We start from the raw sequence: 18,862 nt of genomic DNA on the forward strand, positions 1-18,862 counted from the left end.
CCCCCCCCCCCCCCCTGCCTCCGCCTCCACCTCTCCCAGCAGAGGGCTTCCTTTTTCCTTCCCTTCCCTTCCAGCCCTCCCCGGCCTTCCACCAGCTGCCTCTGTAACCTGTCTCACCACCAGGGCCCGTGTGTACAGAAAAAATAAATAAATAAAAAGGTCAGCGAGTGGAGGGAGCAGCAATAACCCCTAAAACAGTACTATCAGTGGAACATGATTGATCAATTGAATTCCATAGCGGCTGAAAAATGTGGGATTAAGTAGTGTATTATACGCACAATGAGTTGAGGCATGATGTTCATTTCAAGTTCATTTCGCCGGCCTCTGCCACCAGATCAGGCAATCAATAGGGGCAGCAGATATCATATATCACCTCTCTGCGGGCTGGGGAGAGAGCACCATAATCTCTCGCAAATTTAGAGTGACAGATTTGTCAAGATCTGAAGGGCCCCTGAATAAATGAAGGCAAAGAGACTCCTCCAGCCAGTGACCTGAGGACAAAGCTTTAGTTCAGCTCCTACACACACACACACACACACACACACACACACACACTCGGTCACAGGGTGAGGCAAGCCACACACAGGCATGTACACAAATCCACACAGAGGCATGAAAAGCATCTTGCCTCACATAGGTGCACACACACACACACACACACACACACACACACACACACACGCACATTTGAATGTATGCTCATTGACAAATGTACCTTCTACTCCTTAGGACCCATTCAGTAAGAGCAATAGATAGATACAAAGACCCTTGATTCTACTTTCCCTCCGCCCTAGCAGCAGGGCATCCCCAGAAGGTAGGAGGGTTGCAAGCAGAGATGGTTAGGCACAATGGGGCATGCAGATAGTGACAGGCCATGGCAGTAGGGAGATATACATCCTGGCAACAGGAGGGCTCTTGGGAGAAAGGGAACATGAACTTACATTCCTCACGTGCCCAGGTTCTTTTCAAAGGATTCCTGCTGTCATTTAAACTCATCCAGATCCTTTTTTATCCAGGTGTTTATGACTTAGACATGTACATGCATAGAGAACTCTCACACAAAGGGGAAAATAAGTGTACTGTATTTCAGTTCCCCCTACAGGGTCTCTAATGGTTCCAGAGCCGTGCAGAAAAAAAAAAAAATACATCAAGTTCTGTCCAAAGGAACATAAGAATGACATTATAGCAGCCTCTGCCCACCTCAGGCTGGTCTTACTGTCTCTCTGTCTCTGTCTCTGTCTGTCTGTCTCTCTCGTTCTCTGCCTCTACCTTTCTGTGTGTGTCTGTCTCTATTTTTTCTTTCTACATCTCCACCCCCCCTACCCCCCCCCAACACACACTCTCCTTGCTCCTGAACAGTATGGTAAGAAGACAGGAGGTCCTTTTGGAAAACAGTGTCTTTTGCTCCTTCTGGAAGGCCAGCGAGGAAGGACGGCTGTAGATTGAGGTTAATCAATATGTAATACTTTCTATGGTCTCCCAAATGATACTGTACGGTGTTACTGTAAATAATGCAATATTGATTATATCATATCATATAATCACCTATAAACTGATATATATAACAGTCCCAGAGGAACACCCTGGGGCCTAGAGCACAGGGCTGGCCCCAGGCTCAAGGTTCCCTAGCTTATCCTGGACTGAAGGAAGCCATGAAATAGCAGGACGGGGCTGGGGCTGGGGCCGAGGGCCATCAGAGTTACTAAGTGAGGGTCCAAAGAGGCTGTAGGACAGGCTCTTTGTCCTCAGAATGCTCTAAAAGCTCCAAGTGGCCAAACACTGGAGGGCAGGGATAGAGGAAATAGAGACAAAGTAACAAGTGGACAAAGTAGAGATTTGGAGACCCGACTGCCTTCTGGCCGGAAGCAGGCTCTAGTGGTGACTAGCCCTATCTCCATGGAGCAAGTCTTGGCTCCTGATGGAAACCAGGTGTTCCAGGAGCTGTCTCCTACTGAGCCTGAGCCTGAGCCATCCACAGGAGAAAGATGGCTGGGTCTTAGCCACCAGCATGCTTCCCAGAGTCTGACCATGTGGAAGGCCGAGCAGCTCCTATGACTACTGACTCTTCTTTCCTGCCTGCTGTGTGTCCAGCCTGACCAGAGTATCTCAGCTTTGCTCTCAGGGCCCCTCCTCCCCAGGAGTAGTTAATGATTTTACCCAGACTCTATGTTATACTTAGCTTAGAGATGTGATCATTTTCAATCTTTGGAATCGGTAGAACTGAAATTTATCTGAACCCAGTTCAATTCTCCACAGTAATACATGTCTGAGAGCCCAGCCCCTCCTCACCTAGTGTGACGCAGGCTGGGGGATGGGGGAGGTTCTGGGGAAAGAAAGCCTTGGAGACAGCTTTGTGGGACCTCCTGCCTCCATTTCTGCCTAGTCCTTCTGCCCAACATATGACCGCCCTTCTTTCTCAATCTCCAGCTCTTTCAGAGCTCTGGCTTCTCCACCCTGTCTCTGAGGAAGGGCCAGCCCCTAGGCCTTTAGACCTAGGCCTCTAGCCTCCTCTAGCTTGTGAATGAAAAGAAAGGGACCCTAGCAGGGGTACAGACATGGACGCAGGGGCACAGAGGCCAGAGCCAAGTACCCAACCCCTTGACCACTGCATTCTTCCTTATTTCTGTTGGCCTGGTGCTCATGACTTAAGTGTCTCTGTGTTTCCCAGATGTATCTGAGGGCTCTGTCCCTAATGGAGACTCCCAGAGTGGTGTGGACAGTTTGCGGAAGCACCTGCGAGCCGACACCTTCACCCAGCAGCAGCTGGAAGCTCTGGATCGAGTCTTTGAGCGTCCTTCCTATCCCGATGTCTTCCAGGCATCAGAGCACATCAAATCAGAACAGGTGAGAGTGGAACTTCCCGTTCACCCAGAACATAACGGAACTGGGCAGAACGAGACCCTCCCACACCAGACGACCAACACTGCCTGTGTTTATACAGCTACCACGTGTGTACCACGTGACCGCACAGATAGACGTTAAAGCATAGTTAAGAAAAATAGTTTCAATATACAGCCATTAAAAATTATAAGACATGGATCAAAACATAAATGCTGTTCCTATTCAAAGTTTCCAATTCCTTATGAACAGCACCGTGTCATCCCTCAATCCCCACTCCAGCTCTGGCATTCTGTGACTCTACTATGGGAAATATCCTCTTGCTATGACCCTTGCCCTGCCCCCACCAGGTCCCACAGAAAGTCTGTGAAAAATCTTCTTGCCCCATATCAGAAAGAAAGCCCACCCACACCTGCCTCCTTGTCCCTGATACATCCACTCAGTGTGAACCCAGGCTGGATGGCAGCTGTCTTGGCCACCCACGATTCTCCCAGACACCGAAAAGCACAGTGCACACAACACAAGCCAAAGCATGCACTGCCACAGCAAAACACAGAACTCAAAAATGTATCCCTAAAGCCTCACATTTCAGGGCTAGCAAGATGGTACAGTGGGTGATGGCACCTGACACCCAACACTGCAAACCTGACAGGCTGTGTTTGGTCCCCAAATTCATGTAAAGGTGGGGGGAGAGAACTGACCCCACAGAGCTGTCCTCTGGTTTGCACATGTGTGCCTCAGCATGCCCGACTCCCTACGCAATAATAAGCTCTTTATCTTAAAAATTAAAGGTTTCCCATTTCCCACCATCATTCACCTGTTCTTCCCACTGCACACATAGTCCGTAGCCCAAGAGTCCTGCAGGGCCCATACATGTACACACTTTCCAGGCTGGCTGCTCCATTACCCTAGCACATTACCCCTCCATCCACACATCAATGTAGTCCCCAAACCAGCCTACAAATATGGCCTAGGTCAGGCCTCCAACTGCAGAACAATACAACCTGCTGTGCACACACTCACACTGTACACACACACACACACACACACACACACACACTTCCACACTGGCTTCACCTTAAGCTCCACACAGCATAGTTGCACTTTAAGACTTCAACAGCCCCTAGCCTCTCGCCTTTCTCCCCGCCCGTCCTTTTATCCCATAAGCTGTTTGTCTTCATAAAACAAAAATCAAAAGTCTTTTTAAGGTGCCCTGAGCCATAAACCAACAAAGGAGGAGCTGGCCGAGGCGGGCGGCTCAGTGCACCCTCCCCAAGTCCCTGGCTGTATTACAATGAATAACCTTTATTTACTTTCATTAGACTATTAAACACCAGCACAGTCATTTTTCCCCCTGAAACTCGGAGCAGGGCCCATAAAGCAAATCCGAAGCCTAATTGAGTTCATTTTAATTTCTCTCCGATCACAGCGAATTACTCTGGTGATAAATCAGGGGGCAGCTTCACCCCCAGTAGAAGGCCTAATTTGCAGCTAATTACAAAACTGATTTCTACAGGAAGATCAATACGAGAAGGAATTGGAAATGACGAGGCAATCCCGTCCAGCCAAGGAGGGGAGGGGATCCTCTGGGGGGGCCAGGAAGCGGAAGGGAAAAAAAACGGACCCGAAAGAGCAGAAAATCAGTTTTAATTTAACGTAATATTAATCAGAGCAACTTTTCTTGCTTTGTGCAGGCTCCTGGTCTGCCCGGCTCCTGGGTCTGGCTTGGTGGTAGTTGCAATAAAAAGGCAATTACCCAAGTGTTTCGGGCAGGACACCCTTTCAGAGTCAATGGCTGGCCCCCTCCTACCCTTCTGTTAGCCATGTGGACTCTCCCCCTCCCCAATTTCATACCCCAGTGCACAGGCAGAGAGCAAGGGGCCCATGGGGCTGTCTTTGTTTGTTTTTTAAAAAGGGGCGCCCATACCCCATCAGCCAACCCAGCAGTGCCAGGCTGGAGGCCCCACTAGGTCCTTCCCCCAACTGCTACCTCAGCCATGTGTCCGGCTCCATCTCTGCCCTCCATGGCCCCTACTCAGAGGAACTTGAGTACCCCATACTTCTCAGCAAGGGGATCCCCATTGCTGTGCTCCCTCCTGGAGTATCTTAGGCAAAAGATGGGGATGCTGCTTTAGGGACCCACCCCCAGTGTATAGACCGCATCTCCACTCAGTGTGTCAGGTCCACCCCCACTCTCACCAAACTCTCCCTCCCCACACAGCGAGCCCCTCCCCATCTCCCTGCCCCACCTAGCCATCTCCTTCCACCCCATCTGGGAGGGCTCTGGGGTCCTCCTCTCCATCTGCACACCGCGTCTTTCTGTGTATAAGCATCAATAGAGAGCTGTCACTTTTCTCCCTTCTCCCAGGGGAATGAATACTCTCTCCCAGCCCTGACCCCTGGGCTTGATGAAGTCAAGTCCAGTCTATCTGCATCCGCCAACCCTGAGCTGGGCAGCAATGTGTCAGGCACACAGACGTACCCCGTTGTGACCGGTAAGGTGGCTTCCAGGAGGGTGGGGGCACTGCTTCCAGTGGGGGTGCCTCAGTCTATGCCATCTGGGCCCCAATGAGACAAGTGGCCCCCTGCCATGGTATCTGCAGAGTGAGAGAGAGAGAGGGAGAGAGTCTTTTCCTGAACAGATGTGCGCCGATGTAGGGATAGAAATACTGTGGTCAGGATTCTGGGCTTCAGCCTGAAAAGATGGAGGCTAGTAGCCAGCTGTTGACTCTCTCTGTCCTTGCCTCCTTTCCTCTTCTCTCCCCAGTTGTCTGGTTAGGACATATGTAGACGAATGTTAAAGCAAACAGGCCAGCTGGGGAAAGTGGCTCAGAGGTTCCGGGTCTCTAGCCTTCGTGCTTTGTCCCCAAGAGTATTGCAGAGCTTGCTTTCCTCTCTCAAGGCAGCTTATACCATACGTCTGGGACCTGGGACCTGAGGGTGTGGTAACAGCCCTGCAGAGTGGAACCCGGTTACTATAGCCTTTCTGCTGTATCCTAGAGGAAGCCAATGAGAAGTTAGATTCCAAGGACTGGGGAGGTCAAATAAGGAGGTGAGGGGAGAGGCCCCCTGGCCAAACCTTCCAGGGATGAGAGTTACAGAGGTACCTGAAGATCTAACAAATGGTGCTTCTGCTAGAGCTTCATGTGCCTGCGTCAGAAGGTCTCTGGCACAGTGGAAGGGTTTCCGGGCCAGGAAAGTGTTCCAGTAAGAGAGACACACATTGAGGTGTTATTAAAATTCACCTAATTATCCTGGAGGCACTAAAGCCAGTGTGCCATTCCTACCTTGGGAGACAGGATGACTGAGAAGGGACTCAGTGGGGACTGGGAGACACTGAGGCGTTACCAGAGAGTGAGCTGAGAGACCGCCTAGGGACAGCAAGGCTGTTGTAGGTAGCCAGCGTCACCGCCAGTGGCAAAGACAGAGAACAGGCTATAGGAAGGCTCTGTGGTGATTCATCTGGGCGGTGACTTGGTAACTTTGTGTGGATAGGAGGGCAGCTCTGGCTGAGGTGGGCTCAGAGTAATCATCCAAACTTCAGGAGGCTCCCGAGACCCCTACCTTTCCTGTGTTCTCCTAAAGTGATCTCTTGGTACAGTGGTGTCCAGCAAAAATAGAGTCGTAGTCTTTAGCTAGGAATCCAAAGAGTGACTAGGCTTTAGGGGAGCGATGTCCTTAGTGAGACCCGTCGAGTTAGTTCACTGCTTAGACCAGTGAGTGGTTCTCAATCTTCCTAACAGTGCAACCCTCCCTTTGGTACAGTTCCTCGTGTTGTGGTGACCCCTCAACCATAAGCTTAGTTTTGTTGCTACTTCACAACTGTAATTTTGCTTGACATTATGAATCATACTGTAAAGATCCAATATTTGATCTGTGACCCGCAAGGGGGTCACGACCTACAGGTTGACAACCACTGTTGCAGATCCACAGGCCCTGGGTCTGAGCTTTCCAAGGTCCCCTATAGTTGTTTTCTGGCCTTCCAACCCAAGCCAGGCCAGCTTTCTGGTGCAGTGGATACTTCTCAAAAGTGGTGAAACAGCAAGAAGGACTTTTCTCAGTAGTTAGTGCCGCAGTCCAGAAGGTAGGAACTTCCTGGGGATGGACACATGGCTCTTCCGGGCAGGACTCCTGCTGCAGGGGACACTGGGGGCTAATGTGGAAAAGTGCCTCCACCTTGAACAGCCCCCATCAGTCTCCCCCCCATGGCCCTGGAACGGTCCCAGCTCAGCCTGGGAACATCTCCGGCTGATCCATCTGGATCCAAGTGTGAGAAAAGTTCATTTCAGACCCAGCTTGACATTCCCAGGTGGCAAGTTAGCAGTAACATCTCAATCTGTATGCGACATTTCAATCAAGCGAGGAGTAACAAAAGCAGAGCCATTAACATTCGGAGCTGTTCACCAGTGGTAATGACGGGGAAACTCCGCTCAGAAACTGGAAATTACCAAAAAAGAGAGAAGTGTGGCGAGGGGTGGGGGAGGGGAGGGGAGGGGCCGGGTGGGGGCAGGGAATGATGTTTTCCACACTTAGACCGAGATCCAGGGTTTGGATTAATCGTGCCATTACTCGAGCAAGGGCTGCAGATTATGTTCATTCTTAAAATGTTCTTTTGGCTGGCAATTAAACGGCTGCAGCTATTGATCTTTGTTGATTTTATGTTCCCCCTAATTTGCATAATCTATTAAAGATGAATGATTCATGATGTGTTTATCGAGGGGACAGACAGAGTTTGCTGGAGGTACTGTCAAGGTGAGAAAACAGGTATTGCCCAGAGACTTCATGGGCCATCTTGGGAACAGGTTTAGTGTGGTAGCTTTTGGGCCAGGGCTCGTTAGGAAGCATTAAGCTGTGTATCAAGGACGGGCGGCACAAAGGAACTTTGAGTGTGTTCTTCTAGACAGATGTTGACATCTGTGAGAACAGGGGCTCCAAGCAGGCTGAGGAGGTGAGAGACTCTTGGTGTAATTTGCAGGTATTCTTCCCAAAGATCCTACCCCATAGAATCTCACTCTGCAGCCCAGACTGGCCACTCATAGCTATCCAGCTACCCCCCCACACACACACACAGCCTCCCGAGTGTTTCAGTTAAGAAGGGTAAACCGCTGTACCCAGATCACAGGCGTTCTTTAAAAGCTTATTTCATTTGAGACTAGTAAGGGCTTTGGCAGAGGAAGAAAAAGGTGTTTAGGTGAGTGAAGGCTCATGGGTAATAAATCAGGGGGCTGCAAGGCCGTGGTGTGTTTAGAGCCTTGGATGTGCCAAGGAATCCCACAAGTCCTCAGGCACTCAGCTCATCCTCTCCCTAGAAGCCAAAGCCCAAAGAACGGGTCTTAAGGAAGCTGGCTGGGAAGGCCTTAGCCCAACCTGAGAGACCAGACCTGATTGATATTCCTGCCGTCTCCTGGCACTCGAGGCTGATTTCAAACTTCACCAGCCACTTGATACAGCTGTTCCACAAGGTCAGGACTGAGAGGAGACAGGAGCCTGAACTGTTGTGTGGAGAGAGAGTGGGAGCCAGTGGGCCAGGACACAGCTAATCACATCGCAGGCAAGGGTGGCTGCCACAGGCTAGGACTCTCAGCCCGATCCCCTCCCCACACAGCTTCCAGCAGGGAACCAAGGCAAGACACCGATTTCTCAGGGTGGTGTTTGGAAGTTCAGCTGAGATTTTTAATTTCACTGCATCACAACTCAGCAAGCTGCCAAGTCAAGCTGGTTATTTAAATTTATCACCCACTCTCCCCTCCGCTGCTGGGTTGCTCTAGCTCAGCTGCATCTCTTTGCTCCAGCCCACTGCTCTAGGCTGCCGGTCTGGAACAGAGCCGACTCTCAACTAAGTGATAAAGAAAATGGGACCCACTAGTTGGGAAAATGGGCCGGGGGCACTCTGGCCTTGGGCTTCCTTAATATTGTTGCTTGGAGCTGCTGCCTTCAACCACTTTCATATCCTCTTCAAAGAACACCCCCGGGAAATAGCCTTAACCCTTAAGTGTTCCACAGACCCTCTGGTCTGGGACTCTATAGAGGCCTCTGCGACAGCCACTGTATCATTCACTTCTTAAGTTTCCCAACACCAGTAGCAATAAGAGCTCTGCTTCCCCATGGCTTTCTCTCTGGCCTTGGCCCAGGCTGCCTCAATAGGTGAGTCTGCAGAGACCCTGAAAGTGATGTTAATCTGGAAGGAGTAGATGAAAACAAGGTCTAGGATCCCCAAGTCACTGGGGGAGGGGGAGGTCTTTGGGGGAGTTCAAGGGTGCCTTGGCCTGGTCAAAGTCTGTTCAACAACAGACAGCAAGTTTCCTTCCCAGAAGCCATGGGTTGAGTTGGTGCTAAAGGGAGTTAGTGCTCACAAAGCCCCAGGGCTTCCCGGAGAAGCTAAAGAGCACACGTGTCCCCAGAGCAGCTGCATAGAGTGGGCTTCACTGGCCTCTAGTGGGCATCACTACCAAGCACTGGGCAAGCCTTGCACAAATGCAGTTCTCAGAGGTGTGAGAGGAATGAAGCTGGTCTTCAGAAACAAGGGACTAAGCTTAGCACAACAGAGCTGAGTAAAAAAATAACAGAGGAGCAGTTAAAGCATAGCCACACCTTGCTCTGGAGCCAGAGCCAGAGCAGGATGCGCTACACTGTGAGTTTCACACAGAGGTAAACCTTAGGGTAGGAATATTGAGGTATAATGCACGCAGACAGGGCATGTGATCTTAGACCCAAGAAAAAAATAGAGGCAAGACAGGGACAACACTGTCTAGGAACTGGAGAGCCACAGGCTTTTCCCCATGACCCAGGGAAATAAAGGAGAGGGGCACATGTCCTCGTGAGAAACAGAGACATGAAAGCCCAGATGTAGAACTAAGTTCAAGTTCATGTCATAAGTAGTTGCAGGGAGTCCTCAAGCCAAGAAGGTACACAGAACTTTGTGCGGGGCAATGGTTCACTCTGGCACCAGCAGGGATGCTGGGGAACCTTCCCTGTAAAAACACCTTATGATCCAGGATGCAAGGGACTCCCATTGAGAAAGACCAACAGAAAGCCACCATAGAAGATGAGCTCACCATAAAAAAAAAAAAAAAAAAAAAAGCTTTGCACACGCCATGTGACACTGAGCTACTGTGAGGGGGGATGTTAGCAGAAGGGCGATTAGCATCCCCAAGGACTAGATAGCAATGGAATATCCCAGTGTGAAGATCAACTAAAGATTCAACAGAAAGACTAGTTTTTATTTTAACCCAGATCTGGACCCAGGAGCCCTTCCCCCCCCCTCCACCCCCCCCCCCCCCCCCCAGTGCTGAGCCAACTGTCAGATAATGGAGACCCAAAAGGCCAATGGATGAAAAGGAGGAGGGGGGAGTTTATCCTAGCTTATCCTGATTCAGAGTCTTCTCGGTAAAGAATCTTACTTATTTTGGATAATGTTGAATATGAGAGGCTTCATGCTCAGGGAAGTGCCCTCCCTCCTCCACTGTATGTGCTTGTGTGTGTGGCAAGGGGAGCTTTGAAGAAGCTACAACTCACATCCAGGAAGGATCTATGGATGGTACCCAAGAGGCAGTGCCCAAGTCAGACAGGGGAGGTAGAAGCTGTCAACTTTGAACAGAAGTGGGGAGGCTGGAGACCCCAGGTTTGGAGCTAAAGAGCAGAAGTGACCCTAGAACCCTGGAGGTTAGAAGAATCAATGCTGGTACAAACGCAGATGCAGCTCAGCAGTTTCTATAAGCTGCCCGCCATAGCCAATGGAAAGCAAAGTGGCCCTCTGGCAGGTAGAACTGTGGACCCTGGGAAACCTCCTTCTACTCAAAGAGTCCTGAGCGCCTCCAGGGACCTCCCCTTTCCTGTAGTTAACAACCCCTTTCCAATGCAACTGCACTTCCCCCATAAAATAAACACATAGCCCTCGGCCAGCCCCTTAGGGGTAGGCAATAAAAGCTCTGAAATGTTCCTCAAAGAGGCTGGGAGTCCCCTACTCCTGTCTATTGGCTCACAGCCCCTGATTATCTGGAGGAATTTAGGGCACAGACATCAGAGTTTCCCTCCAACTTTGAAAGAAGAAGGTGAGGCCAACTCCAGACATGTGGTAATAGGATAGCCCACTCCCATGGCAACCAAGCCAAGCCAGAGGGCTTTCCTCTACACCTCTATTTAGGCTGAGAAGGCCCAAGGCATAGAGGTGAGGCCTCCCTTAGCTATCTCTGAGGCCTCTGGCTACATCCCTAAGGACCCCCAGCCCCAGACCTCACTGTGATTTAATTATGAAGGCATTTCCATAGCAATGAGACATTGACAAATATGCAGTGCCCTGGGCCAGCAGCTTAGGGAGGCACTGGATGAGCCTCTTCTTTCTCTTTTTTTTTTTAATCCAGTCTACCTTTTGAAGAGAAAGATGTTAAAAAGAAGAGACGTGAACCCACTCTGGGGCTGAGGGCAGCCAGCTTAGAGTAGAATCAAAGATGAACCATTTTAACACCGACCCATGTCTGTTCCTAGCAGCCATCCTGGGGATGATGGGCTAGCCTCCCCAGGGGTGAGCCTGGGCACACAGCGAGGCCACATAGGGAGTCATGGGGGAGATGAAGGGTTTGGAGAATCTTAGCAAACACGTCCTGTGGCCTTCTAAGATGAGCCCGAATTGGGTCCGCATCATGGAGTCTACGCCACTTCTCTCTATCTTTTCTATCCATAAACCAAACCCAAGATGCTGGGTGTGTCAAACACTTTTCCTTCTTCATACACTCTTCCTGATTCATTTAGTGATCAGAGAGACTGGCCTGTCAGAATTCAAATCAAAACATTTGTCACAAACCTATGGTCTTTATTTTAAATGCATACAGTACCCAACCCAGGTTAAGCAGGGCTGCCTGGGCAAACACCCTGTTTTCACAGTGAGGGAGGTAGGGAAACCCTTCCACAATGCTACGGGGTGGGTGTTATTTAGAGATGCTTAGGGTAGCCCAGAGAGGGGCCTCTCAACACTTAGCTTGTTTACTCTGCTCTTTGGCGCTTCCTAAGAAGAGATTGCTTAAGGAAAAGACGGGCTAACACAACCTTTCCCAAATGGCCAGAATCGTGGACAGTGGCGTTCTAAGGAATGTCACAGGCACGCACGGCTCAGAAATGTCTTAGTGGCCTTAAAGCCACCAAGACAAGACTTGAAACATGTTTCTCAGAGAACCGGATACTACAAGATGACAGGAAGGCCCTCCTTAGCTGTCGCCTCAGGACAAATAAGCCAATGCTTTTTTTTTTTTTTTTTTTTTTTTTGACCCAAGCTTTGTACCACCGCTACTGTCATTTCTGGGAAGGCTTTGCTGCCTTCAGCTTGGAATCCTTTGCTCTCCTCCCCAGTGGCGGCCGGGCTGCCTGGCAGAGGAGGAAATCCAGTACTGTGCTCCGAAAGCAGGCTAATGCTCCAACAGCTTAAGCGCCCCACCAGCCTTGGGATTAGGGTTTCACTTACACAGAGTGCCTGAAAAACGCTGTGCTTTCAGAAGGATTAGAGCTGACAATTCAGTGCTCTCCGGGAGCAAAATAAAGCCAGAGAGGACCTAGGAGACCCAGCGTATCAGGAGACTGTGCAAACAGGCTTACCCTCTGCCACCCAGCATGGGGGTCTCTCGTACAGTGGGCTGGTGAGTCCCTGGCCCAACCTCCTGAGCGCCAGCCAGCCCCTGCTCAGCTCTGCTCTTTATTTGGAGTCAGAGAAAAAAGCAGTCCCGGGAAGCAAGCTGAGAAGAAGAGTATTGGAGATTTCTCTTCCAGACACTCGGTTTCTACCTCTGTAAATGAGCCAAGTTTCCTTCCAGCCCTTTGAGTGTGTAGTTCTCAACAGCACTTCTCATCTTCTCTCAGGCTGAGACAGCAGCTCATTCATGGCCCTGCTGCGTTAGAGGAAGCCCCTTCCTGTGGGTCCCTGTGCTGTAGGACACAGCCCTCCAAGGGCCTTGTGTGAGGGGAGGAGGTGGAGACAGCCCGACTAGTTGTGTCCAGATGTTTGTGGTCAAGGGACAGACCTCACTGAGCCAATGCAGATCTAGCATCTCTGCCTAGGACAATCTGGGACGAAGGTCCAGCCTTCAGAGGACAGTCACTCAGCTAGAACAGCCACCCTGAACTGTGAGCACAGCCCCCTCTGCTGGAGTAGGAGTAGGTGGGAGTAGGCGAGCCAAAACAGGGGCCTAGGTGGGGTCCTCCCACAGGCACAAAGCTTTGTTCTAGAAGGCAAACTTTGGGAGAGTCTGGGACTCCTAGAAATAGAACCCCAAATGAAATAGAAAACAGTCCTCCTGTCTCTTGAAAGCAGATTCAAAGATCACTGCTTTAATGCACGACATACAACTTGCAAATGCAAAGATAAAATATATTTAGGCAGCAGTTTAAAAGTCGGTGACTATATTCTTGTGTGTATTATAAATGTCTTGTGTCCCATGTGAGCACAGACCTCCAGCCTTGAAGACCTCATTTTCTGAGAGGCAGACAAACTTGAGGAGAGGATAGTAAAACAAGAGTTATGTTATCTGGCCTTAGGGCCCTCCACGGTGTCAAATGGAGAGCAAAAATGCTTATTTTCAGAGAAAGGTGCCAAGAAAAAAAGCATCTCTAAACTCTGTGGCTATAACTTCTGCCATATAAATCTGTGTCTGATAAGCCTAGTTGCAAAAGCCATAAGTAGCACCAATTTCTGCCTCCTTCTGCTTAGTCCCTTGGTCTTCTCAATGCTGGCACTGGCCTGGTCTTGAGAGAAGTCTGTTGCTTCACACTTTGCCGTTTCTTTCTTTTAAAAAATTATTTCTATTATTTTAATTATGCATCTGTACGTATTATGTGGGGTGTGGGGTACAGGGTCCATGTACATGAGTGTAAGCACCCACAAAGACTGGGGTGCGCGGTCCTTCCGGAGCTGGGATTACAGGCAGTTGTAAGCTTCCTGATGTGAGTGCCGAAAATTGAACTCAGGAAAATCACTATATGCTCTTAATTAGCGAGCCATCTCTCCAGCCCATTTTTGCTGTTTTGTATATAGTTTTATTAATGTCATTCGAATAGTTGCAAACAGATCAGCTTCTTATACCAAAGAACAGAAGTTTTCTTGTTTGCTTGTTTTATAAACATAATTTATTCACTTTGGAGTGATGAATACTTTTGAGAATACAATTTTTAAAAATTTATTTTTATTTTATATGTATTTGTGTTTTGTCTGCATATATGTCTGTATGAGGGTGTCAGATCTTGGAGTTACAGTTATGAGCTGCCATGTGGGTACTGGGAATTGAACCTGGGTCCTTTGAAAGAGCAATCAGTGCTCTTAACCACTGAGCCATCTCTCTAGCTCTGAAAACACATTTTTTTACTACTCAGAAAGAGATATGTATGATAAAACTTATGTAAAGCTTTCTGTGGACCCTTGAAATATATTTTTGGTGCCTTATCAAACTCATAAACTCCAATCTCAAATCTCCAACTGCACAAAAATGAAGCAAGCTAAAACACACAAGAAATAAAGTCTTAAGCCTGGCGTGGTGGCACACATCTTTAATCCCAGCACTGGAGAGGCAGAAGCAGGCGGATCTCTGAGATTAGGGCCAGCCTGGTCTACAGAGCAAGCTCCAGGACAGCCAGGGCTACGCAGAGAAACCCTGCCTTAAAAAAGGAAAAATAAGAAAAGAAATAGGAAACAGAAACAGATAACCCAAGATGTTCTCTCACAGGATAGGTTGTTTAGCAGGTTACTTTCCCAGACCAAATATGCTCTGTTTTTAGGTCTGTCATATTTGGTAATATCATTGCAGTATCGAAGTCTATGACTTCTGTAGTCCAGGCTCCTCTGTGGATGAGCTATGAACCCTGACCACAATCCTTAGCTCCTCTGTGTTTCAGTTTCTCATCTGAAAAAAAAAAATCAGGAATTAAAACTAGGTCAGCTGATAGAACTGGTAAAAGACGTAAAGGAGGCAACACAGTAAGACACTGAAGGCAGTGCCTAGCACACAACAGTTGTTTAGTGCATTCTAGGGGGACCAGGAGCAGAGAGATGGCTGACCCAATACCCAGCAAGGTGGCACAAGTGATCCGATGACTCAAAATGTCTAATTTCTCCATCAAGTCTGGCGCTTTGCTTCTGTCCGTACTTGGGAAAGAGGCTGCACTTAGGATCCTCCAAAACAGTTGATTTGCTCTGGCCCATTTGCTAAGGAATGCCTGACGAAAGTGCACTGTCTGATTCAGACAGAGCGGCTGCTGCAAAGATTGGCTTCGGAGTCTTCAGGGACTACTACAATTGAACCATGAAGGCATCCTCACCAAGTGCCGTGCCTCCAACACTTCTGGGTACTTTAAGAGCCTCCACTACTCCTGCTTGTCAGGGATGCTTTTTGTGTTAGAAAACTCTCAGAGGAACTGGAGACGCCACCCCATAGAGTTTTACTACAGACCTTCCACGCACCTGTTCATTCCTGTGTCCCTTTCCTTCCCTGCCTCTTCTTAACGGCTACGTAGTGGTTAGACGCTTTGCTTGCTGGAAAACTTTACTTTCTCGTTGGCTCTTTTGGGGGAGTATCTGGGTCCGTATTGTCATTAAAGGCGGTGTGGCATAGACATGCCTTCTAATGTTGGTGCTATCGTTGACTGGCCGTAGAATCACAGGAGAGCCATTATGCCCATGTACCTCCATCTTTCTATCTTTAAAGCGAGGGCGTGGTCTTCCAGAAGACTCACCTTTGAAAGCAGAAAGAAAGCAAGTGGGCAGCATGAAATGCCCACTCTCTCCTAGGAACGTTGAGTTTCTATCCATTTTGATCCCCAGTACTGTTTTTATGTTCCTGGCATTGTCAGTGAGCAAAGCAAGTGTTTTATTGCTTCCTGTCTTCCATGGGATGGCACATATTTTATAACTGACGTCCTCTGCCGTGAAACGGCTTTTCTCCTGTTTCTGTGATTCTGCTTGCCCGTGTAAAGGAGATGGCGGAGCCATCTCACAGTTTCAGAGTCCCCCCACCCCCACCCCCATCTCTCTGTAGCACTGTGGTAACCAGTGCTCTGTCAGCTCTTCCATTTCCCATTGCTATTTCCTACTGAAGGAGGCTTGCTCAAAGAACGCTGCTGGGCAAATGGTATGACAGCCTCAGTAATTTGAAAACTTCCTGCATTGCCTACTTTCCATTATTGACAATGGTGTTCCAGGAGAATCTATGACTCTAGCAAGACTTTGGTCAATCTCTCTCTGCTCTTCTGGTGTCAGCTGTATACTAATGAAGTCATTGAGCATGCTTTGTGTGCAGGGGCTCGCACCTTGTAGACTTCAGAGGTCCTGAACAGGTACCTCTTTGTGATGACACTGTTACAGGACAAACCACACACACACACACATACACACTCACACGTATGACAAACACTAGACATTTCAAATGCTTTTTTTTTTTTTTCACCATGGGCCTCTTATCCCGACACTTTTCAAATCACTACCTGCAGACACAGATTTTTTTTTTTAAGTAGAATTTGAAAACGTGCCTTCCAATCAAGTGTTCTGAGAGTGGCTCTCAGCAGGCAAAGCCTTCTACCTGCTGAAAGTTGAACATACCATTTTGCAGGCGAGATAGCTGTGGGAATAAACTATGCAAGAGAATTGCCTCTGAGTTAGCTGGGGAGACAGCTTCTGAGCCACCAAGCCTTTCTTTGTCTCCTCCAAATGCCGTTAGGCTTGTGTGTGTGTGTGTGTGTGTGTGTGTGTGTGTGTGTGTGTGTGTGTGTGTGTGTGAATACCTTCCATTATTATACAGAATTTATGTTCAACTAGTTATAGGAAAGTTCAAATGAATCCTATTTTTCTGTTATTAACAAAGAGGCATGGTGCCCAACATGAGAAAAAAATAGAGGGAGATCAGAGAAAAGGAGTATAGAAGGAGAGGAGAGGTGTACGCTGCTTTCTGGCTGCTTTGTAAATGTTGAGATCACAGGGCCTGGAGGAATTGAGTTCTATGTCTCTCTAGCTTCAAAACCTTCACATCTCCCATAATCCTCTTCTCTTCTAAGTCTTCTCTGACCAATAAATGCCATAGTGTTCATCTCTCTCAAGGAACTAATAGGTATTTCCTCTCGATGTGCACTTTGGGTCCTCTCCACTAAGAGATGGTCAGGAGATGTGTACTTTTTTATTATTATTATTGTTATTATTAGCAATAGAAGTCAATACAAGGAAAGCTACAGCAAAGCAAATGCAAGCAAGTCGTGGTAGCACACATATCTGCACTTGTGAGTCTGAGGCAGGGGGATCACAAATCTGAGGCAAGCCTGGACTGGGTATAATAAGACTGCCTCAAAACAAAACAGAATATAACAAACAGAAAGCAAATGCAGATTTTTCTACTGCCTGGGATTTGGAAGTGACCCCCTCTTTGCTAGTTCTCCTCTGACTAGTGAGTTTCAGGAAACCTAAGGCATTAACCACACTCCACAAGTTTCAAAAAAGGAAATCGTTCTCTTGCATGATGAGTCCCCAGAGAAGAACCTATCACAGAAAATCTTTGTATGTAAAAATTCCACTCTCGTTTCTATTTACTTTTTAGTTCCTTAAACTTTGATTTATTTTCATGTGTATGGGTGATTTGCCTGCCTGTGAGTCTGTGCTCCACATTCCTGGTATCAAAAAAGGAGAGAAGAGGATATCAGATCCCCTAGAACAGGAGTTACAGACCATTGTGAGTTGCCATGTGGGTGCTGGGAATCGAACCAGGGTCCTTTGGGAGAGCAGCCAGTGCTCTTAACCATGGAGCCAACTCTCAACCCCGTTTCAATTGATTTTTTTTTAAGGAAAAGATTCAAGCACATTTTATTCTGGCTTTGCTTCTCTGCATAGATCAACACATATGAAGCAATTAGGAAGCCATTATAATCCATCAGGAATTGGCAGTGCGTGGAATAGGGTGAGTGGGGTGTGGGTAAGAGTTGATCAACAAGCACTTATTGAGAGTCAGCTGGGTTCTCAACTCTGCAGGACAGATCAGAATGTGGGTCCTGCCCTTGAGTGAGTTATGGTCTGTTTGAAAATGAAAACCTTGGCATGAAGCAGCAGACCTGATAATGCATGTTGTCAATCATAGAACACGGATGTCATGGAAACCTGAAAGAAACTTCCAAGATGAGTAGAAGGATGGGGGATGTTGAGGCTTGAACTGGAAGAAAACTATAAGTAAGACAAGGAAAGGTCACATCAGAGCATGGGCATTTTACATGGGGAGGTCAAAACAGCCAGTAGTGAGAAGCCGAGGTGGGCACTCACCAGGGTTTCCATCTAAGCTGCAGCCTACAGGGAATCAATGGCAGTGTTTATAAGGAGGTGGTCCTGTGAAAGCAATGTGTCCAAAGGGCTAGCGGGTGTGGTTCAGACTGGTAAGAGGGAAGAGTGTAGAGGCAGGAACACAAGCAAAGAAAAACCAGCAAGCCAAAGGCCGGTATTCTGGAGTCAAATTATAAATGTGACAGGGAAACAGAGATGAACCTAAGAGAAGTAGCAGAGGAGAGTCAACTGCACATCAGAAGGGACAGGGGAGGAAGGCTGTGTCTAGGGCTCTGAAGTTCTAGATGTCTCTTCAGAAGGACCAGGTTTCCGATGGAGGAGCAGACGAGTCTGCCTTTATTCCTCCTGAGTTTGAGTTGACAGTTGGTCAGCTCCTGAGGATGCTCACATGGTGGGCAGAAATGGAAAAGCCTGAGCTGTCCCTCTGTCCTCTTGGAGAAGAATGACTCTCTCAGGTGTGTCGGGATGGAAGTGAGAAAGTGCATGTATCTGAGGAGTGAAGTAGGCGATGCCTTCACATGGACAGTGGTGGAGAGGCGCTATGGAACAGTGAAGAGTCCCATGGACCTGACCATGATTAGGACACAACTTAGCGGGGGGGGGGGCAGGGAAAAGAACTAGGGGAGGTGTGCATAGTGAACTAGGGGAGGTGTGAATAGTGAACTAGGGGAGGTGTGAATAAGGGAGGTGTGCATAGTGAACTAGGGGAGGTGTGAATAGTGAACTAGGGGAGGTGTG

General features: G+C 48.5%; 1 protein-coding gene and 1 long non-coding RNA gene across 10 annotated transcripts in view; one reads left to right on the plus strand and one right to left on the minus strand.

Annotated features, from left to right (window-relative positions):
- The window catches only part of Pax2 (paired box 2), a 91,057-nt gene that overhangs the window by 66,846 nt on the left and 5,349 nt on the right, over nt 1-18,862 (plus strand). For all 9 annotated transcript variants that reach the window (XM_021151748.2, XM_029472896.1, XM_029472889.1 and 6 more), the window contains 2 exons: nt 2,669-2,844; nt 5,207-5,333. In XM_021151748.2, the coding sequence (XP_021007407.2) occupies nt 2,669-2,844; nt 5,207-5,333 (303 nt within the window). The remainder of the gene's footprint in view (nt 1-2,668; nt 2,845-5,206; nt 5,334-18,862) is intronic.
- The window catches only part of LOC110285516, a 7,726-nt gene continuing 4,209 nt past the window's right edge, over nt 15,346-18,862 (minus strand). Inside the window, exon 3 of the long non-coding RNA XR_002377063.1 lies at nt 15,346-15,546. This is a non-coding gene — a long non-coding RNA (uncharacterized LOC110285516). The remainder of the gene's footprint in view (nt 15,547-18,862) is intronic.

This window comes from Mus caroli, chromosome 19 (assembly GCF_900094665.2).
Source record: "Mus caroli chromosome 19, CAROLI_EIJ_v1.1, whole genome shotgun sequence".
Taxonomy (NCBI): domain Eukaryota; kingdom Metazoa; phylum Chordata; class Mammalia; order Rodentia; family Muridae; genus Mus; species Mus caroli.